General features: G+C 43.6%; 2 protein-coding genes across 4 annotated transcripts in view; one reads left to right on the forward strand and one right to left on the reverse strand.

The window, feature by feature from the left end:
* Positions 1-277: 277 nt before the first annotated feature.
* Positions 278-23,041, reverse strand: ANKUB1 (ankyrin repeat and ubiquitin domain containing 1). Of its 2 annotated transcripts, none has more exons than XM_081862541.1 (7): positions 22,909-23,041; positions 16,968-17,148; positions 14,454-14,597; positions 11,691-11,907; positions 7,859-7,973; positions 5,974-6,903; positions 278-1,058 (listed from the first exon to the last, which is right to left on the reverse strand). In XM_081862541.1, the coding sequence occupies exons 2-7, from the start codon at positions 17,055-17,057 to the stop codon at positions 1,037-1,039; spliced, it is 1,518 nt and encodes a 505-aa protein (XP_081718667.1). In that variant the 5' UTR covers positions 17,058-17,148; positions 22,909-23,041; the 3' UTR covers positions 278-1,036. The 2 variants fall into 2 exon arrangements, with proteins under 2 accessions (XP_081718667.1, XP_081718666.1); XM_081862540.1 differs by lacking the exon at positions 22,909-23,041 and adding an exon at positions 21,914-22,194 and having other exon boundaries at positions 7,859-8,012; positions 16,968-17,052.
* The window catches only part of RNF13 (ring finger protein 13), a 57,027-nt gene continuing 56,180 nt past the window's right edge, over positions 22,429-23,275 (forward strand). The window contains exon 1 of one of the 2 annotated variants that reach the window (XM_081862686.1): positions 22,429-22,586. The gene's annotated coding sequence lies outside the window, so the exon portion shown is untranslated. Of the gene's footprint in view, positions 22,587-22,973; positions 23,069-23,275 lie in introns of those variants that run through there. The other variant, XM_081862688.1, reaches the window with a different exon arrangement.

Consider the following 23,275-nt stretch of genomic DNA (forward strand, 5'->3'; position numbering starts at 1 on the left):
CTAAGTGTGGAGACACCCACAACCCCCAAGAAATATTTTCTTTGGGGTTGTACCCTGGATTCAAACCTAGGACTCCTGCATGTGGGACCTGAATTCTTCCACCAAGCTTGGGCTCCTTCTGTAGCCAAATGTGACCTTTTTTGTTTATCTTACTATACATGTGTGGTTCATTCTCTACAACAGTGGTTAAGAGGGGAAGGCCAGAGACAACAAAAAAGGAGATAAAAAGGCACAACTGCTTAATTTCTAAGATTCAGTAAGCTGCAAAATGTGCAAGTGCTTTTACTCTGCTAGAAAGGTTTCACAGCCCGTATACTTTTTGTATTTCTCCCACACATGAGACAGAAGGTTTCAATTTTAATCTACAAATTTAACCCTCAATCCAATTCTCCAAAGACAGCACCTGTTGTACACATTGAGTACACTGGATAGTCTGAAAATAGTCCTCATTATCCAAAGGCTCCAAGGTGAAAATCACACGCAATCTCTCTTGAGGCTTCACTCTTCAGTTTTTAACTAATTTTGTTTTTTATATAAGCAAGTCTTCGTCAACTTTGTATAGGTTTATTTGATGCATTAAAAAAACCCTGCAATTAGTTTTTTAAAAAACCAGACTTCAGTCCTCAGGGGGAGAAAGTTCAGCTGTCAGTTCCAATTTACTAGCCTTCAAAAATGATTCCCTCTCAATCTACTCCCCTCAGATGAAATTTATGTAAAGTAGCATGCTGACTACTTACAAGGCCTGTCAATTTACAGTGCCTGATACTAAGAGCCAAAAATATACAGTCACAAATTATATATTACATTTTCAATATATCTGTCTTATTAATATTCCATGATGTAATCCTCTTTATATGTAATAGGTGGGGTGGGAAATATAGCTTAAAATTATCAGCAAATGTGTCAGGATCTCTGAACACAACTTTTCAAGATGGATCATCTCCAGCAAATGCTTCTTTCAAATGGAGGCTGGTAAGCACACAGGTTTGTATATGCTTTTTTTAGCCAGGGTTCTTGCAATGCCAAGTTGTTCGAGTCAAGGTTTCTCTTTAAATGCACTGCAATAGAAGATTTAGATATGATGTATGTTACTTTTCACTGTCAAAGAAAAAGCAGAGAATAAGTACATATCACACCTAGTTTTAAATATATATAAAAACAAACAAACAAACAAACAAACCCAAACACCCTGTTTTAAATCAAGGAAACATACCGTATTTTTCGCTCTATAACACGCACCCGACCATAACACGCACGTAGCTTTTAGAGGAGGGAAATCCGTAGGCATGCTACCCGTAGGCATTTCCTCCATAACACGCACAGACATTTCCCCTTACTTTTTAGGAGGAAAAAAGTGAGTGTTATGGTGCAAAAAATACGGTAAATATGTAGTAATGCTATAGTTGGTTGATGCATTTCCATCTCGTACTATTTTTATTTATGTAGTACTGTAGATGTACGTAGAGCTTTGCAGATTAATTTAAGCAAAATTATAATTCCTTGCCCCAAAGGGACTGCAATTGGAATTTATCCAGAGGGAGAGATACCAGGGGGGAAAGCGGAAAAAAGAGGCAAGGTGATAAAGGGATAAATGTGAATATTTACATTCAGATGTATTTAGGGTTTGTTTCTGCAAGAGACAAACACAGAGTGATTAAACCAAAGGCTTAATGCTGAGGTGGCTAGTCTGCAGCCATCCTGATGTTGTTGGGACTACAGCTCCCATCATCCCTGATCGTAGACCGTACTGCTTGGGGCTGACGGGAACTGGATCCTACATTGCCTCATAATTTACCGAACACAGAAAGTGTCTAGGAGCAACCTCCACGATCTGTTGGTTTCCTGTGTGCAGGATTCCACCCCATTTCCAACGGGGAAAACATTCAGACTTATTAATTCCCCACTTGCAACTTGAGGTGGCGCAGTCCGGGAACAGTTTTGCTACATGATGTGTTATGAGATGCTCAACTCTCAACTCCCATCAGCCTCAGCCAGCATGACCAATGATCAGGAATGTGGAAGCTGCAGGCAAACAACATCTGGAGGGCCACAGGATCCCCTCTCCTAATCTATACAACTCTAAATACGGTGGTCAGATAGGGACCGATTATCAAGTGGAGATTATTTCAGTAAACTTCCATGGCAAACATTAGGCTGTTTCAGCTTCATGCATCATCAAAGAGAGACCACAGACCACAGCAGTGATAACAGTTTTTACCTTTCGCCTAAGATGGGCACAGATTATGCTGCAGAAATCTCTAATCATTTAAACTAGGGCAAAACATATATCTTCATGGAGGACATCAAATGACTACAAGTCTTAATAGCTATACAGCGGTACCTCTGGATGCAAACCGGATCCGTTCTGAAGCCCAGTTCGCAACTAGAAGTGAACGCAACCCACGTCTGCGCGTGCACGGGTTGCGATTTGCCGCTTCCGCGCATGATGTCATTTTGAGCGTCTGCACATGCGCGAGCGGCAAAACCCGGAAGTAACGCGTTCCCTTACTTCCGGGTCGCTGCAGAGCGTAACCTGAAAACGCTCAACTTGAAGCATATTCAACCCGAGATATGACTGTATTGCCTCCAGAAGCAATATACCTCTGCATAACAATTATTGGTGACCATAACCAGAAGAGGGCAATTACACTCATGTCATGCTTGTAGACGTCTCATGGGTATATGGTTGTATGCTGGAATAGATTGACATTTGCTCTGACCCATCAGGGCTCTGCTATTGCTCTTAACCACTGGCTGCCTAGGAATGTCACAAAGCATCTGCCTCTGGCCCTCCTTCCCCTTGCTAATAAAGATCCCTGTGTTGGTCTGGAAAATCCACTGGTGAACAGTATGGCTCTTAAAAGGTCCATCATGGAAATGTAGGTAGATATGTCCTCAGTAAGTAAACAATCCAGGAACTGAAATCACAGTATGATTCTTGCTTGGTTTTAACTCCCTTTGGTTAGAACAAGCCACCGTTCCCAGACTTCAGATGTTATGTAGAAGCCAAGGTAGATGATAGTTGTTTCCCAATCAGCCTAACCTAAAACCATGGTTTGGGTCATCATTTGATGCAGATCAGTCTCTTCCATTTTATATGTTGTCTACGCTTATTACCCAGTTCTTTGCTTGTTTTATTTCCCTGGAGAGTTTAGCAGCTGTCAGCTTACTCAGCAGTTTCCTGCTGTTTCCTACCATCCTTTAGCTTGTAGCTGCAAAAAGGTATTTTTCTTCAGATGGAAACACCAGGGTTACTATTGCTTAAATCACTACCACCACATGGTGGCAGTATGCATTCATCAGCGAGAGTCTCACTCTCAAGTCTATCCAAGACACCTTTTTATAGGAGTCTCCCCCAAATAAATATTACAGTGGTGCCTCGCAAGACGAAAAGAATCCGTTCTGCGATTCTCTTTGTCTAGCGGTTTTTTCGTCTTGCGAAGCAAGCCCATTGACGGCTTAGCGGCTTAGCGCTATTAGCGGCTTAGCGGATCAGCTGATAAGCGGCTTAGCGGCTTAGAAAAAGGGGGGGGGCGGAAAAAAACCCGCAGGAACTCGCAAGACATTTTCGTCTTGCGAAGCAAGCCCATAGGGAAATTCGTTTTGCGAAGCGCCTCCAAAACGGAAAACCCTTTCGTCTAGCGGGTTTTCTGTCTTGCGAGGCATTCGTCTTGCGGGGCACCACTGTACAGCTAATAAAGAAGATTCAGTTACTGCATCTGCACCTCTCTCTTGCATATGCAATTAAAAATAAAATCTTTAAGAGTGGGAGATTATGTATTCTGTGTTTTTTCTCAGAATAAAGTAGCCTACCCAGACCCTGACTCAGATCCAGCTGTCATGCATTTGTTAAATAAGCTGTAGACTTCATTTACAGTGGTACCTTGATTCTCAAACGCCGAAAACCTGGAAGTAAGTGTTCTGGTTTTCAAATGTTTTTCAGAAGCTGAACATCCAATGTGGTTGTCGGCTACTGTTTCTGGGGCACCTGCACAAATCAGAAGATGCACCTTGGGTTTTGAACATTTTGGAAGTCAAACGGACTTCCGAGACGGATTAAGGTTGGCACTTTTGTTTTTATATTTATTTTGCGTTTTTGTTTTTGAGGCTTTTTCAATTAATTTGTTTTTGTGACTGTGTGGAACCCAGTTCAGCTACTGATTGATTGATTGATTGATTGATTGTGTGACTGTGGAAATGGATAAAGCCCCCCCCCCCATCCAAAGAATGGCTATCATCAGTGCAGGTAAGATTTTTTTTTTTAAAAAAAATTATCATCTACAATATTTTATAGTACAGTACATTGATTATTGCTTTCATTTTATGGATCAATGGTCTTGTTAGATAGTAAAATTCATGTTAAATTGCTGTTTTAGGGGGTTGTTTTTAAAAGTCTGGAATGGATTAATCAGTTTTGCATTCCTCTCTATGGGAAAGCGCGCCTTGGTTTTGGAATGCTTTGGATTTGGAATGGACTTCCAAAACGGATTAAGTTTGAGAATCAAGGTACCACTGTATTTAATTGTTGTTGTTGTTGTTGTTTTAAAAAAACTTCAGTCCTGCGTTATATCAACTGATTTCAGCGCAGGGTACATACTCCAAAAAATAAGGCCAGGGGTGTAGAAGTGGGGCTGCTCAGGCTGCTTTTAACCTACTGTAGGTCCCTCCAGGTGTTCAGATGAACAGAGTTATCTGTGAGACCTCAGGCCTCTTTCTCTGAACAGCTCTCCCCAGGATCTGAGTTGGAAGAGATCCTGACAGCCCAGCCTTTTCAGTTGTGCTGCCTTAGTTGTAGAACACCCTGCCAAATCAGGTGTATCTGGCCCCCTCTTTTCAGAAGATTCTTAAGATCAAGCACATTTTATGTTGACAGGTGTTTTCAATTCACAGTCCAGGCTGGCATGTTTTCTCTGTTGGATGCTGTGCTGTTTTTATGATACTTCACAACTGTATGGTTGATAGTATCTCGCTTTTTCTAGTGCTTTTGTTTTATGATTTAGGACCTAATCTTACACTTACCTATCAAGAAGTATGTCCCATTGTTTCCAATGAGTGATATCCTACTATGATTAATGGCTAGATGGAACTTATTTCCAGGAAATTTCTTAAGTTGACTGCTGTGCTCACCATAGAAATACAGGAGGTAAATGTTAAATAAAACTGTAAAGAACATCAGTGCAGTTTGTTACTGGAAAGATACATAGACTTGGGTGAATCGATGGGATAAAATATATTGTGGCAGATCAGGAAAATGCATAAAACATATGCCTTTAAAGCACACCTAAAAGGTAAAGGTATAGGGACCCCTGACAGTTAAGTCCAGTCGCGAATGACTCTGGGGTTGTGGCGTTCATCTCCCTTTACAGGCTGAGGGAGTCAGCATTTGTCCACTCCGCAGTTTTTCTGGGTCATGTGGCCAGCATGACTAAGCTGCTTCTGGCGCAACGGAACACCGACACCACAGCAGCGCACGGAAATGCTGTTTACCTGCCGGCCAGAGCAGTACCTATTTATCTACTTGCACTTTGATGTGCTTTCAAACTGCTAGGTTGGCAGGAGCAGGGACCGAGCAATGGGAGCTCACCTCATCGCAGGGATTTGAACCGCCAACCTTTTGATCGGCAAGCCCAAGGCTCAGTGGTTTAAACCACAGCGCCACCCACGTCCTCAAAAGCACACCTAAGTTTAAAGATGATGTTTCACCCAAAGGACCCTGGGGATTGTATTTTATTAAAGCTGCTGAGAATTATAGCCCTGCAAGGGGTAAAGTACAGTTCTCAGGATTCTTTGGGGGGAAGCCATGTACTTTAAAATGTCACTTTTTATTTATTTATATTTTATTCAGTCTTGACGGTGGGGTGGGGGCAGAATTAAAAAGGATACAACACCAATAGTGTGGTTAGCTGCTGCCTTTTAGACTGGGGTGTTTCTGGGTGCACTGCCCACCCTTGGTAAGAACAAAGATAAACATACCTGGCTATGGCTAAGCAGTAGATTGCATTCTCCCTTGGTGATCTTCCACTGTGTTCTGAAAATGACTTGACAGAAGAATTGAGCAGAATTTTTGCATTGGAGATGGAGTAACGAGAAACGGGCTTGACAACAGAGACAGTGGGTAGAGGAACTCTTGCTAAACACATATTTTGGTCCATATTTTCTTCACTGCTAATGTGCAGAATCTTCCGCCTGGCGTTATTTTTCTGTGCCAGTCTGCCCGCATTAGCATTGTTGTATGCATCTGATACCAGGGGCAATTTGACATTTGTCCCTAGGTACCCCTTTGAAATCGTCAAGCAACAGTCACCCTGCCCGTGCTGGAACTGAGAGTTTATGTTTGGTAGTTCATAGCCTCTGCGGCCTGTGCCCTTGACTGTGGCCGAATAAAAACTTTTGGAAGACATTTTGGGTTCTGTGAAACCATCCACAAGGACAATGTCCCCAACCCTAGTCCTGAAGACTGATGTCTGCTTGTGCCGCTTCTTCGTACAGATGTTATTTTGAGCCTTAAGCAGCCACAGTTTTAACCTGATGTAGATTTTCATGGGAAGGGAGGAATTAGGGTAAGAAACCACGGACCACATCTTGGTGACTAAATACAGCACACAGTTCTTGTGTCTGTGTTGGATACATAGCTGCAAGGGAGTTTGTCCGGCAGAGTTCTGGCATTCCAGGCATAAGACACTGTAATTGACAAAGGCTTTCAGAACCATGAGCTGGCCTGCTTCAGCAGCTGCATGAACTGGACAACTGGTGACATCCGGCTGGCTGCTTTCGTGACACCACTCTCGATAGGGATGTATGCCAACTGGTTCAGTGGGTTTCACACCCTGTTTCAGGAGCCACGCCAAAAGCTGAAGGTGCCCGAAAAAGGCTGCCATATAAAGAGCTACCCTCTTTTGATATCTGAGAGAGAGAGAGAACATGAATGAGTAGTGAAAAGTAAAACAAGTCCTTTGCAAAAATCATAGTTAGGAATGCAGTAGAGAGAGGATAATGTAACAATTTTTTTTTAAGTCATGAGTCTGAAAACCCCTGAATAAAAGTTAATAATAATAATAATAATAATAATAATAATAATAATAATTTATTATTTGTACCCCGCCCATTTGGCTGGGTTTCCCCAGCCACTCTGGGCGGCTTTCAACAAAGATTCAAAGTACATTAAAATGTCACACATTCAAAACTTCCCTGAACAGGGCTGCCTTCAGATGTCTTCTAAATGTCAGGTAGTTATTTATCTCTTTGAAATCTGATGGGAGGGCATTCCACAGGGCGGGTGCCACTACCGAGAAGGCCCTCTGCCTGGTTCCCTGTCGCTTTGCGTCTCTCAGTGAGGGAACTGCCAGAAGGCCCTTGGCACTGGACCTCAGCGTCCGGGCAGATTGCTTCTGACTGTAAAAGCAACTGCTCACTAGGGCTGTGCAGATCAAGCTCCATCTAAGGCTGGATCTAGACACACCAAAGAAGCGTTTCAGTTTAAAGCGTTGTGAATTTAAACAGGGAAAATGGGTAGAGAAAAATGGGACTGCACATCTCCATCTGGTGGCACAATGTTATATCGCATATACAACGCATATAAAAGGCTTTTTCTTTACCAGTCTAGCTGAGTCCTACGGTAAGTAGTTTGGGGGTTTACATTTTGTTTTTGTTTCTCTCCCTCCCTCCGTTTGCAATCCATGAAGGGAGGCACCTAATTTGCCTGAGAAGCACCTTTCATAAAGGTGTCAAAGCAAGATTAGAACCTAGGTCAAATAATATTTTTTTTTCTTTAAGGGGAGGGGCATTTTGAAACTGACCGTCTCGGTCTCAAATGGAAAACCTCTTTATAAAGTTAACTATTATTTTAAATTGATTGTACCTGAGCACTGGTTCCTCCTTTGAAAGATAGCGCTGGACCTTGGGCTTGTTTCCTAAGAGACATCCGGTCAGGAATTCTTTCCACCCATCCCAAACATCCAGGTGAAGAGTTGTGCCTGCCAACAGAAAGTTCCAGTCCTTTGCTCTGCTTCTAGCTTTTTCGTGAAAATTTTAAAATCTCACATATTACAATAGACTTTTCACAAGATAATTTGCTGGCGGGAACTGTTGTTAGATGCCATCACAACCGAAGTGTCCTATTTGAATTCTATATAGTTCTGCTTTCCCCGACCTGCAAGTCCTCCAGATGCTTTGAACTACAACTCCCATCGGCCCCAGCCAGCATAGCCAATGGGAGCTTTAGTCCAAACATTGAGAGAGCATCAGGTTGGGAAACGTTAATACCGTATTGGCCTGAATATAAGCTGTATCCAAAGATAAGCCGCACCTTTAAAATTCAAGGGGGGGGGGGAGAGACATTACCTAAATATAAACCACTCCCTTAAATTCCCGCAGGCACTCACACCCATTCTGTTTTACCGTATGTCTGTTTCAGCAGCAATATCGTAAAAGCCAGTTTTTGTAAGATTGCAAACTTAAGCCGCACTTTAACTTTTCAGAGTCGGCTTTTGGAAAAAAAAAGTGAGGCTAATATTCAGGCCAGTATGGTATACTCTTTGTGTTAGTTTGCATTTCTTTGTACAGAAAGTATTGATCTGATGTGCAGAGAATGAGGCATCTAATCATAAGCCTGCATTTTTATCAAAGCTTCTATATGTTTAATCAGGGCTTGCATTTTAAAATAAGCTTAAAGATTTTCAAATGTTTCATGCCAGGCAAAAGACCAGCTGCCTAAAAGGCCTTGGCAATGTTTTTCCTCCTAGGAAAGGGGCCCCCTGATTTATAGCAGAAAACAATTCTCAAAGTCGTAAAAAAAAAAAAAGGAAATTACAGGCTGAGAGCGAGGACACTGATCCTACATGTTACAGAAGATAAAAAAAGCAGAGATAAACACCATTAGGAATGGGGAAAATAATACCATTTGCCTCCCAGTAAAATGAGCCATATCTTCTTCCTAAGGTTGAAAGGCCAAGAGCAATGGAGAAGCATCTAGCTGGCTGTGAAAGGAGGGGTGTAAACTGAAGAGGCTTCTTTTAAAGCTGTTTTTTACTGAGTTTCTTTTTTTACTTTACAAAGGCCTTATTCCTTTTAAAAGGCTACCTATGATAATGTATGAAATATATTAGCTTAAATATATTGGCTTAAATGTAATTATGCAAAGGATTTAAGAAATGCTAGATTCTTATTTCATAGAGTCATATTGCAATAGGAGACCAGAGGGGCAAATGAGCCCAGCCTCCTGCCAGACAGGAGACGCCATCGAGCACTCCTGATATATAGTTGTCAGGCCTTTTTGTTTAGAAACCATCAAATGAAGGAGATCTTTCAATGTTGATGTGAACTCAAGATCCTTGACATCTGTTGAAGATAAAAATTTAAGATTAACCATCTGTTTTAGAAGGCAATAGGGCAAGGAGGGCAAGAGGTGAGCTGGTAATTAAGATTCCTTGTTGAGACATATGTAAGATATATTACTACTTATTTGTCATTTATAGATGTAACAATATATAGCTCTTTGTGTTCCATAAAAGGGCGAGGAAATGGGTGTATCTCTTGTGATTGGTTCTAGCAAACAGCCAATAGGAATTTCAACTAGGCTGATTGGACAGAGGCAGCCAAAGGAGGAGCAAGGGGGCTGGATTAAGGAAATATAAGTGCTGGCCAGAATGGCAGGAGGCCAGGCCAGAGCTTGGTAACCATGTACCACTGAGCCTCTCATTTATTTGTCTGACAAATAAATTACTATTTTAATTTCTCTATTGCTGCGTTGAATATTTCATTCCAGCTAAGCGTTAACCACAAGCAGGGTGCTACAAGATCTTTCCTGTAGTCTTAGTTCAAGAGGGTTCTGGAAGGTTTCTTTCTGTGTCAAAGAAACAAGCAGAAGGTTCTTGTTTAGGTTATTCCTTCAGAGAAGCTGAGCATAGCTGACTTAAACTGGCTCTCTTATCTCTTTCTGTCATGGTCATGCTGACTATAAAAGTAGGGCCAGAAGAAGCCTGGGTTTCACTTTCTGTTTCTATCTCTCTTCCGTCTGGTGTGGTGTTATGTACATAGTATGCTTAGAGTGAAGGTTTAGACTTATTATAAGTTCTTGTAAGTTTAAGTTAAGTCTGCTGCAACTGGATTTTTTATCAACAGTGCCAGTCCTGAATGTATTGGATTTGTGACCAATAAAGCTCTGCTTCTGGTCTATTTTTGGGGAATACTGCAACATGTTTAAGTTGTTACTCTGCTAACTATACAATGGAATCTACTCTGGATCAATACTGAGTAGAATTCTGTGACACTTTGTACATCTTGCGGCCAGTTTATGTGCAGGTTTCTGTGGAAGTAAGTACATACGCTTACTTCCTTACATACGCTTACTTACTCGGGTTACATACGCTTCAGGTTACATACGCTTCAGGTTACACACTCCGCTAACCCAGAAATAGTGCTTCAGGTTAAGAACTTCACTTCAGGATAAGAACAGAAATCGGGCTCCGGTGGCGTGGCAGCAGCAGGAGGCCCCATTAGCTAAAGTGGTGCTTCAGGTTAAGAACAGTTTCAGGTTAAGAACAACCTCCGGAACGAATTAAGTACTTAACCCGAGGTACCACTGTATGTTTAATGGCTTCTCTGCTGAGCGTACAATGGCATACATTCCAAAATTATTGGAGGGCAAAGCAGGACACCCCTTCCCCCACCATCTCACCTGTCCCACCTTTGTACTCCTTCGCTCGCTCACCAACCCAATCCTGGCGCTACCTGCCCAAGCCATCTCTGCTCTCCTTCGCTCAGGCTGCTCCTACTCCCTGCCCTCCTCCCTTGGCCTGCCACCTCTTCCTCCTCTGCCAGCACTGCAGACGTACTTCCGGAAACTGGCTTCCAGAAGTGTCAGGTCAGAAGAAATGAGAAGAGCAGAGACGTGCAGGGGAAAAGGTGGGTTTTGCTTCTGGGTTGTCGTTTTTTGACCCCGTGCTCGGGTGTGAGCCAATTGACTTGCATCACAGCACGGAAGCAAAAAATACACCAATGTTTTGGTCCTGCACTCTGGCATGGCCAGAGCATGGGACTGGGACATACAGGATTGGGATCAGATGCCTTCTGGAATGCCCCGCTTAAAATTGGATAGTTGAGTGGTATGCACTGGACTGTAGCCTTACACTGCAATTCTATACATATATCTTTGCTCAGAATTACACCCCACAGAGTTCAATGGGCTTCACAGCTTGGTAAGTGAGCATAGGCTTGCAGCCTTACTCTATGACTACTTATTTTGCTTTTCTATGAGGCAAACCAGTGTATCAACAATGCTTCCTTTCAAATTGTCTTGGTCGTTTCATAGGCTACTTAGATATAGATTGCTTGCTACAAAGTGTTGTTGTTTTTTTAATGTGCAAATTGCAGCAGCAATATCTCTGAACAAAGGCTGAATTATCTGACTGCATGGTTCTATAAAAAGTTAAACTTAACTAGCTTTTTATCAGCTTTCTTTGTTTTAACATTTCCAAATATTCTATATCACTTGCAGATGTTAAGTAGACACTCGTGGGAAGGCCCAATAATATTGCAAAATATGGTGTTGTCCAACATACACAAAAAATATTTTTATTCAAGGAAACAGTCCAAAATGATACCTATTTTTTAAGTTCAGATATTTCTAGAAAAGTCTGGAGATCTATGTTATCACATGGGAGTAGATAAAAACCCACAAACAGCCTTAATACCTATATCTAACTGATAATCACTCAAGGTATTGCAGTCGTACATCTCTCTGCCCTCTGGCGTCCTGAGACAATAAATGCTGTTTGGAAAGCCGCACTTCAGGGTTACCAGGCTTTTGAGCTGGGAAACCTTTAACCCCAGGAGATAAATCTTCCCCATGATGGGCACTTTTTCACGAGTGACAGCATTGTAAACATAGAAAACTGGCTTATCTTCTTCCTGGAAAGGAAACCCAACAATGAGATCAATATTCCAGTGGTAATATCCTTTGTAAAATTCTGCTTATAGCCCATGTAGAATTCTGACTATAAGACATGCGGGCATCCATTCCCAATGCATAGAATGTGGTCTTGTGGATGATGCTATAGCCCACAACAGCAACAATCAGTTTTGTTATAAAATTCAATTCAATTTAATTTACAATCTCTACAGTGGGGAGATACAGGAAGATATGAAGACCTAGCACTGTCCTATATACAAAGAGCTGGATTTGAATTCCAGATCAGCCTAGTTACAACTTAGTGCAAGTCCTTCTTTTGCAACCTTCATTCCCATCTGTGAAATAGGAATAACCACTGACCTACCTCACAAAGTAGAGGTGTTCAGAGAGAAAACAAAACAGGACTTGTAGAACACTTGTCACGATTAAAGGTCCTGTTGAATGGAAATAATGGTTTCTAATACAGGATTTCCAGGCCAAGAGAACAATGTCTGGCTATGTTTCTCCATCTCTGTAGATGCCCCAATATGAGCACAGTCCTTTTTCAGTTCAATTCTGTTTACTCCAACTGAGATCAGAGGATTGCATTCCTAGGTAACTGGGCAGAGAATTGTGGCTCTCAATGTTCTATGCTTTGTTCTCATCTTCAGTGATCTTAGTAATGCTGTGCCAGGAACAATAAAAAATTCTGGCAAACTAACTCTCAAACTGAGAAAACAAAGCGACCTGAGATAAATTGTTTCAGGATTCTCAAACCACAGCCAAGCTGAATTCAGAAATTCTCTCTGTTTGCATATCAGCTTCAAAATTGCCTCTGGGCATTGGGGGAAATCTAAATGGCGGATTACAAGTCACCTGGTACTGATTCAGTGCACTGCTGCTGCTGCTGCCGCCGCTGCCACCAGGTAAGTCCACCTGGTGTCACTAAGGGCCCCTTCCAACTTTGCCAAGAGGCTGGCTGTCCTCAAGCCTAGAGCTAGTACTGCAGCCAGCCACCCCATTAGCACCTGAGATTTATGTTTCTGGGACTCATCCTACTCTTGTGACTGTAAGATGCTTCAACTCTTTTTAATTCTCAATTTTTAAATTGTTTTAACTAGCTCTGAGACCTGCTGATGATGGGTGGGTAAATAATAATAGTAGTATTAGCAACAACAACAACACCCTGCTCCTCTGCCTCCCTTAGGGCAAAACTAGCATCCTGCTAAAAGACCCTGATGTTGGGAAAGATTGAGGGCACAAGGAGAAGGGGACGACAGAGGATGAGATGGTTGGACAGTGTTGTTGAAGCTACCAGCATGAGTTTGACCAAATTGCGGGAGGCAGTGGAAGACAGGAGTGCCTGGCGTGCTCTGGTCCATGGGGTCACAAAGAGTCGGACATGACTAAACGACTAAACAACAACAACAAGCATACTGCTGGATGCAGCAGGTAGGGGCAAAGAGGAACAGTGTTTGAGGCAGAACATCCTTTCAGATATCACAGGCACTCACATCCAGGCAAGGAGCTGGCTACCATATTAATGTACTTTCTGTACAGATCTATCGTTTCCATTTTTCTGAAGAACTACAGAATGTATAAGATACGGGATACTAAGCAATACGGAATATTCAAGGTTTTGCATTTTAAAAGAGAGCCTTGAAATCTTTCAAAGGCTGTGCTCATACCATACATCCAAAACACAGGACTGCCCCCCCCCCAAGAATCCTGGGAACTGTAGTGCTGGGAATGATAGCTCTGCAAAGAGTAAACTACAGTCCCCATGATTCTTTGCAGGAATTGAAGTGTATGGTGTGTGTGTTGTGCAATCAAAGTTCCTTAAAAATCAGTGTGAGGCTAAAGTCTGTGTACATGTGGCATTTTATTCTAGAATCAGTGGAGACTGAGTATTCCCCTCACCCCAACGTAGGCCACACACAATCAATATCTGTTGCGTATTTTCCTGCCCCTGAAAAGCAAGTATTGAGAAACTGATTTCATTCCAAAAAGTCACAATAGATTACCCCACACAGTGTTCTTTTGAAAACAAGTGTCGACAGCCCTGGCAACAGGGTGTGTATACATAACTGCCCAATGACATAGTGGGTGGGCATCTAACTAGGTCACAATCGCCACCTCCTTCCTCTTTCACCTAGAACATGTGCAGGGAGGACAAGGTGTGGATAATAACTCAATCAAGGGGAGGGTTTTCAAAGGAATATCAAGAAACCACACCCATGCTTGTGGATGGCAGGGTCTAGAATCAATCCAGATTGAAAGCAAAACGCTGAGGATAAGCATGTACAATTCCAGATAGAAAAGGCATATTTTTGTGCTACAAACACCTTGTTGTGTACACAGCCTAAAGTTTAACTCTCCTTGCATTAGCGCTTTCCTGCCATCATTATCTGAAGGTGACTGCATCTCAGTGGAAGATCAGGTGCTTTTGATTCCTGCTGAGTGATCCTAGCCCAAGATCTATAATTAAGTGAGGAAATCGGCATGCATGGAGACTTTCCGTGCTAATTAGGCAGCCTAGGTTTTTTGTTTTAAAACCGTACTATACCTTAACAACACATTTGATGGTCGAAGAAACTGATATGCCTACATCAGCAAGTATCCAGCTGTCCTTTAACACTGCTCCTGCATAAATTAGCTCCAAATACCGCCTGCCTTGCTTATCTTCCGAGAGAGGAACGTGAAAATAATCCTTAAAGGGGGAGGAAATAATTATTTTAGAGATAGCCGTAAACACTTACATCCAGGGCAAATAACCTGTTAGCATTCAAGTCAATACCCACCACTGAGGGAGCTACAGGGAAGGCCTATTGCTAAGTGCAAAGTACCGTATTTAGAGAGGGAGAACAAGGAAAAAAAATTCTCCCCCTCTCTGCTCAGTGTCCCTTCAGCAAAGCGGCAGGAGAAACGGAGCCCCTTCCATTTCTCCTCCCGCTTGGCTGAAGGGGCGCTGTGCAGCTCTACCTCTCTGCTGAAGCCAGGCTTCAGCGAAAGCAACACAAAGCCTCCAGAGTGCGGAGTGAGTGCTCCCTCTGCGCTTCGGAGGCTTCGTTTTGCTATCGCTGAAGCCAAGGAGCTCCATAGGACGCACACATATTTCCCCTTAATTTTTGGAGGGGGAAAAGTGCGTCCTATAGAGCGAAAAATACGGTACCTTTCCCAGGCTCAGTTCCTGGCATCTCTGTCTAAAAAATCAGAGGCTCACTGACAATCAGTGTAGACAAGGGGTGGGGAGCAGTTTCAGCCTGAGGGCCACCTTCCCTGGCAGGCAACTTTCCAGGGGCCGCATTGCAGCAGTGGGCAGGGCGAGAGGCAGAAGTGGGTGGAGCCATGGATGTGCCTTGGACCTTTCTACAGCAGACTTGCATCCTAACCCTGCAAAAGTCTCTCTGCATTCATCCACATGCATATCCTCCATCCACGCAAACAAGGGGTTGTCACAGTCCTGAGGGCCAGACAGAAAGGTCTGGAGGAACACAGTTGGTCGCTGGACCCGAGTTTCTCCACCTTGGTGTAGATGATGCTGAGCTAAATGGACCACTGGTGTGGTTCAGTATAATGCCAGCTTCCTATTAAAATGGGAAATAATTATTTATGTGGATCCCACCCCCTCACCATCCTTGCCTCCTCCACAGCTATGTGGACTAACCCACATAGCATTTGGCGACGACTTGTTGCTTCAGTACAGGAGGCAGGGCTTGAGCCCAGTATTAGAGACTGTAAGGCAGTGTTTTCCAGACTTGGGTCCCCAGCTGTTTATTGAACTACAATTCCCATCATCCCTGACCACTGGTCCTGCTGGCTAGGGATGATGGGAGTTGTAGTCCAAAACCAGCAGGAGATCTAAGTTTGAGAAACACTGGTGTAAGGGGTCCCATTGCAGTAGGGAGACACTTAGTGTAGGGTGGACAGCCGGCAACCTTCCCGACGCCAGTGGACTCCAACTCCCATCAGCCCCAGCTAGCATGGTCAACAGTCAGTGAAGATGGTAGTTGTAGCCCGATAACTTCTGGGAGGCCACAAGCTGCTTATCCCAACTCAGTGCCAGATCCTGTGCTCTGTTTACCAGGACCAGGACCAGGTTCTCTCATGCTGTTCTTCATGGCTTGAGGTTATAATAGGCTTTAAAATATATCTATCTATCTCAGTTTTATTTCCCTGATGGAGAACAAGAGTCCTTTTGAATTCACTGGGATATACTTGCAAGTAAACAGTCATACTATTGGACCGTAAATGTGTTTGGGTTGCAATCCTATGCACACTTACTTGAGGATAAGCACCTTATAATTCAATGGGACATACTTAATAGTAAAAATGGATTTAAAACTCTGATAAATTAAAACATATTGAACTGTATTTTTATTTTGTGTTGTTTCATATCGACTTACAGTGCCCTGGAGTGAATTTGAAGCCCCCCTCAAATGTGTTTGGTGGTTGTGCCAAAATACATAAATCCTTGTACACAAATTTAAACTTTCTCTTTTGCATACTGCAACTGGAAGGGTTTAGCTGAACCTTACAAGACAGCAGAGCCCTTAGTTATTTGTCTACTCAGCTTTCATCCCTCAGAGAGACTATTCTAACCATCCCTCATGAAAATATATGCAGATTCAAAACCACCTAGTGAAGCTGAGGTCATATTCACACCATATATTTAATGCACATCTATAGCACATAACTTCTTCCAAAAAGAATTATGGGAACTGTAGTTAACCCCTCAGGGATAAATTCCCAGCACCCTTAAAAACTACAGTTCCCAAGGTTTTAAAGTCATGTGCTTTAAATGTATGGTGTATATGCAGCCCTAATCAGATGGATTAAAATGTAAAATATTATACTCTAATATAAAAACAGATAATATAAATTTAAACCAGACTCTTGAAATGAAATACAACGAAGACAATTCCATTAAATTTGAACTCTCCTTTTTTTAAAGAACCCAGCGCGTAGGAAGACGTTCCTTAGAAGTTTCATTTTGGCAATGAATATTATCTGATTCAGATTCTCACAAGCACTTAAAATCAAAATAATAGAGAACGAAGCAACTTGGCCAAGCCCTTACCTTTATCATCAGTTTTAGATCTTTCACTGTGTTCTCTGATGAAATGTCAAAGGATTCCCAAAGTCCTTCAAAAGCGATGAAAATCCTCATTTTGGGGGGGGGGGGGAAAGCTTTTTAGAAACGCCTCCAACGTCTTTCTACTCCATCAAATTCCATGTCAGATGCAAATCTTATCTCCACGCTGGAGGCAAAAGAAAAACTATTTAAAGCAGGCTGTAAACATCCAAGCAAAATGTGCACATCCCACCCTGCCCCCGCCTCCCAAAAGCCAAAAGGCAGCCTGGAAAACCCAGGCTCAAGCAGGCAGTGTAGACCCTGCAGGAAACAATGAGCGGAATTTGTTTCCCAGGCTGCACTGAAAAGCAAAAAAAATGTTCCCTTTTCCAACCCATAAACTTAATTAAACCAGCAAACCACGTATTGATCAAGGCATGTGCATGCATGTTCCAAGCTAATCACACCCGTCGTATTTGCTCAACAGGCACTTCTCAAACCACAGAGCGCCAGAACATAAGTGAGTCTGGTGTTTATTTTATTGCTTATGGTAAGCTTTGCACTTTCTGTAAACAAATCTAATCTCAGCACTCATGTTACCATAACAACTTTATAAGCCAGCTCCACCAGTTTGGATCAGAAGCCAACTGTACTCTCCCCCCCCCCCCAACAAGGATCAGACAGCTTAATCGCTTGAAACTATAGGTATCTGAAAAGCAAGTGCATGAGAACTGGGCAAAGAACTATTTAATATCCCTGTGTTATTTCATACGCTTTCAAGCTTGGGAAAGGCATGTCTTAATGTCACCAGGTTTGTTTGTTTAGTCGTCTCCAACTCTTTGTGACCCCATGGACCAGAGCATGCCAGGCACTTCTGTCTTCCACTGCCTCCCGCAGTTTGGTCAAACTCATGCTGGTGGCTTCGAGAACACTGTCCAACCATCACGTCCTCTGTCATCCCCTTCTCCTTCTGCCCTCAATCTTTCCCAACATCAGGGTCTTTTCCAGGGAGTCTTTTCTTCTCACGAGGTGATCAAAGTATTGGAGCCTCAGCTTCAGGATCTGTCCTTCCAGTGAGCACTCAGGGCTGATTTCCGTAAGAATGGATAGATTTGACCTTCTTGCAGCCCACAGGACTCTCAAGAGTCTCCTCCAGCACCATAATTCAAAAGTATCAATTCTTCGGCGATCAGCCTTCTTTATGGTCCAGCTCTCACTTCCATACATCACTTATGGGACCATAAAGGTAAAGGGACCCCTGACCATTAGGTCCAGTCGTGGCCGACTCTGGGGTTGCGGCGCTCATCTCGCTTTATTGGCCAAGGGAGCCGGCGTACAGCTTCCAGGTCATGTGGCCAGCATGACTAAGCCGCTTCTGGCGAACCAGAGCAGCAAATGGAAACGCCATTTACCTTCCCGCTGGAGTGGTACCTATTTATCTACTTGCACGTTGATGTGCTTTCGAACTGCTAGGTGGGCAGGAGCAGGGACCGAGCAACGGGAGCTCACCCCATCGCGGGGATTCAAACCGCTGACCTTCTGATCGGCAAGCCCTAGGCTCTGTGGTTTAACCCACAGTGCCACCCGCATCCCTTATGGCACCATAAAGACTAACAAATCTTTTGTGGCAAAAGCTTTCATGGACTAGAGCCATGGACTAGGTGTGTGACATGTTGTCCCTAGTTGGATGCTTGCAAATGCACTTATAGGATTAGAGGTGGGAAATGTTTTCTCCATGTGCCCTCAAAAGGCCATTCAGAGGAGATGCAGAGGTAGCTACATAAGAATGGGCTTTCTTTAGTGGCGCCCTTCACCCCGTCTGTGGAATGACTTCTCCAGGGAGAAGCACCTGGTGCCATCCTTGTCAGTCCTCAGGTGCCATTCTAAGACCTTTTTGCTTACTCAGGCTCCTTGGGTGGTACCCATCTTTTCGTGGGGTAGAAAGGACATGTCCTTATTAATTTCACTAGATCAGCATTTTATGTATTTTGTATTGTTCATTGCTTTAATTTTTTTCTTGTTTTAAATTGCTTTTATTTGTTGCATGTTATCCTGTCAAGTCACTTTAAGACTTTTTTTTTTAATAAAGTGACTGATAACTGTAATAAATCAGTGTTGTTGTCATCATCAGGTGGCCAAATGACAATGGAATTCAAGAGGCATGCATATGTTTAAATTTTAAATGTATAAAATATAACCAGAGCCAATTGAAATGCTTGACAACTTGTCTGTACACCAGACTCTTAGTTGGTTTTGCTGCAACAGGGCAACACAGCAAATCCTGTGTTCTGGATCTTAAACTGAAAATATTTTTTCTGGCTAACAATTCCTAAAATAGTAAGCTAGCTGGTACTTCGAGAGCAGGCTTCCTCCACCTGATGTCTAATGTTCCTTTTGTATTGCAGTAAGTTGTTGTGTTATGGAATGGTGGCTTTTTGATGACTCCATGTTCTGCTAAATTTTAAATGGCAGGAAAAACTGTATGCCAATATTCTGACCCAAATTTAATCAATGCAACATTCCAGCATTTTTCTGAGCCAATGGGGTTGCCATTGGATTTTTGTCTAGTAACAGTTAGCACAGAAATGAGCAATGCACATTCACTAGATGCCAGTAGATTCCCAGAGGTGGCTTTTATTTGTCTGAAAAATCATGTGAAATGTGAATATGAACAGGTAAGGAAACATTGTGAAGATGGAATAAAATGCCATCTGGACACGGACACATACACACACACACCACAGATACGACACATTATTTTGTTACGAGGCCCTATTTGTTTGTTTTTATGTTTTTTTAACAGATGGGCCACTGAGAATATTGCCTTTCCATATATATATATACTATATGCCATGGCGTTTCTCCTTTTCTAGGACTGAATTCAGATCTTCTACATTCAAGCATAGTACTCTTTTGCTATTAAAGTTCTGCCCAGTGTAGGTTTTGCCTCCAAGAACAGAATCAGAAAACTTAAATGCTGTACTGACACACCTCTATTTATGCCGAAAATCTATGTAACAATCAAGGAGTAGTCAGATAACCTTCACACAACTTTGTTATCACTGTCAGGATCAATAACAGCCTACATCTGTCACCTGTTAATCTCTTTCTGCGATTCCTGGTGGTGCAAGAATCGGGCCCTAACCACACAGTCACACCCTGAATCACCAATGGCATTTAAAATGTCATCAGGCTGGTTTGCACAGGTTTGCTTTATCATCGGACGACTGTAATACCAAGTGAGAACTTCTATGCATACTACTACTTTCTTTACCAAAACTGAACGATCACTTAAAGATGTTGATGGGCAGCACCGATATATCCAACAGAATTATAAATTTCTGTCATACCAAGCACAATGTCTTGAATGGAGGGGAAAATACTTTGGCAAAAACAGAAAACACATCTGCTCACACAAGGCTGGCTTCCCTATTTTCACCAATCCACCTGTCTACTGCTGCCTCCGCACCACTTTGCATAATGTATCAGAGGATCTCCCCCTCCTGCAAGATCAACTTTTTAGTGGGTGCTATGGCTCAAGGGGCTTAGTGTAAATTTGGAGGCTCCAACTTTTGGAGATGGAAACACGCTTTACTTGCAGAAGAATACCTCTGGATACCAGCCACCCTATCTGCATAATGTAAGGCCCTTTTCAACTGAGCTGTTACTTTTCTATGAAATCAGTTCACACCACGGGAAAGTCAGAGGACTAAGGAGTGATATGGTAATAACAATGGCATGTGATCTTTTACTCAGAATGTACTTCAACTGTTCTGCAGTCACACGGCAACTGGTAACTGGAGCAGAGTTATATCTGGCAGTGAAAGAGGAAGGAAGCTCCCTTCCTTGATTCAAGCAATAGATGGGGCAAAGCAGGTCTTCCCCTTCCTGAAGAGTGAACTGATTTCATAGAAACAGCTGCGTTGAAAAGGCCTCACATTATGCAGATATAGTGGCTTGTATCCAGAGGTGTTTTTCTGCAAGTGAAATGCTGAACAACCCCTTGAGCATCTACATTGCAACAACTTGAGCATCTACATTGCTATGTTACATGTGAGGAGACCAGGTTGGTTTGCAAGTAGCTACTACAGGCAAAATAGACTAAAAACATTTTCTTTATTATTTTCCTGAAGCAACATTTTGTCGCTTCCATTTGTCTTTTTACTGTCTTTAATTCTTAATAAGCTTCATAAAATTGGTCTTGGGTGTATCTGTATCAGCCTCAAAGGGTTATTTTAACCCTTTGTGTGCCTAGACTATTTGGGAGCCATTTTGGGCTTGGGGAAAGCCAAGGTAAGCTATATGTTCTCTGGTCACCAAAGTATGTACCTTGGATCCCCAGAAACCACTCCTGTCAAGGGGTGAGAGGGAACCTAAGGAAGTTTCGTAACGGCTTGCCTAAAAGCCTCTTGTATGACTGGTAGGCATGGAAAGAAAAGAAGAAAAAGTCATTTATTCCCCCCCCCCGCGCTACATTCCGTACATCATTTCTAAGGGCTTCATATGGAAAAGTGCTAGCATGAGAATCATAGACTATTCTTGCATAACTTCAGAGTAGACATCAAATGTTATTCAGTCGAATCTACATCCAACTGGGGTGGATGTAGATGTATAATAGATGTACAACAGAAGTCTTAATTTTGCAGCATCTTTTCTCTCTTTCCTACTCTCAAACCACACGGAGCTTCTTTCCTTTTGCTTCCCACCCTGCACAATATGTGTTTCTTCCATCTTGCAGAGTTCTGTTTCCTCTTATCAGAAGCTCTCATTGGCTTGTTTTCCTTTATATTATTAGCGCTTAGCTTTTCTCCCCTGCACAAAACTCTACCAGTACTCCCATCCCTTATTCTGCACTTCAAGCATCTTCAACAATTGCCTCTCTCACTTCTTTGCCTTGTCACTAAAGGTGCGTCTATCTTTCTTTCTTTGCATCTTAATCCATCTTTTCCCACCTGCAAGAAGGGCTTCCATCCCATGCATTGTCGAGGGACCAGCGTGGCTTCCTGATGGTTGCCTTCATGAGGGCAAAACCAAACCAAAACCACTCTGCACATGCTCAAAGGCTCTGCTATCGCTTGCAACTGCTTCATTCCAGCACATAATATCGTATATAGAACAAATGACATAAGTCTATTTTATGCCATCATTTTGCTTTAATAAAGGCTCCTGAGCACAGCTGTCAACGTTTCCCATTTTTAAAGGAAAATTCCCTTATTCCGAATAGGATTCCTCGCAAGAAAAGGGGAAAGTTGACAGCTATGCTCCTGAGGCCACCCGCCCTCCACCCCATTTCGCCTCCTGCCAGGACCAGCCGCCGCATCCTCCCTCCTCCTCCTCCTCCCTTCGGGCCCCGCCCCCTCCGGCGGCCGTCACGTGCGAGCATCCGTGCGCAAAACACCGCCCGCCCCCCTGCGACGGGCATCCGGGAGCGGCCAATCCCCGCCGCCCGCTTCTCCCTCTCCGCCTATGCGTGGGCGCGTTCTCCGCCCGGGGCGGGATTTCCGCCGCTGCTTCGTCTGAGGGGTCGAGAGAGAGGGGTCTTTAGACTATGGATTCCGCCTGAAGCTCTTCCCTCGCTGGGCAAACCCCGCTCTCCCCTCGCCGGCTTCTGCCTCCGGATTCCGGGTAAGCGAGAGGCGGGCGTCGCCGCCGCCACTGCCGGGCTGAGAGGAAGCGGGCGCCGGAGGCTCGGGGCTCTGCCGGCTCCGGCGTCTGCTGCGCGGGGTCGTTCGGAGAGCCCAACGGACCCTCTCGCCCTTCGCGGGCCTTTGCCGCCTCTTCCCCCCCTCACCTACCTGATCCACCGAGAGCCCGCTTTCGCGAGGGGGGAAAAAGAAACGCGTCATACGCGCACGTCTGAATGGGGCGAAGGGCGGGCGCGTGTTGACAACCCAGGAATCGGGAGGAGCCAAGTTGGCAAGTTGCACTTCACTTTTTAAGGCCTTACTTTCAACTTCTCGTTTCCCTCCTCTTCTTTTTTTTTTTTGCTCTTTGGGTCGAAACTCGCGCAACGCAGCGTCGGGTTTCGAGACGCTCGTCTGCGCAAAAGTGCGTCTGATGCGCCGGCCTTAAAATCGCTCCCCTTGTTTAACGCGGCCCCGTGCCAGGTATGTAAAAGGTGTGCTGCATCTGCCTTGGTTCTTAACCTGGGGTGGAACTGGGCTCGCGGTGGCGGCTTGTAGTTTTGTCAGCTGGGTTTTGTGATGTAGCCGGTGCTTGTGATGACACGACTTAGGTTTTTCAGAGCCTCTGTTGGGGTTGAGCTGGAGGCGCAGGGATGTATATATCCTGCACGCTCTCCTCTTAGTCGTTGT

The sequence above is a fragment of the Podarcis erhardii genome (assembly GCF_964252035.2).
Source record: "Podarcis erhardii genome assembly, chromosome: 5".
In the NCBI taxonomy this organism is placed as follows: Eukaryota; Metazoa; Chordata; class Lepidosauria; order Squamata; family Lacertidae; genus Podarcis; species Podarcis erhardii.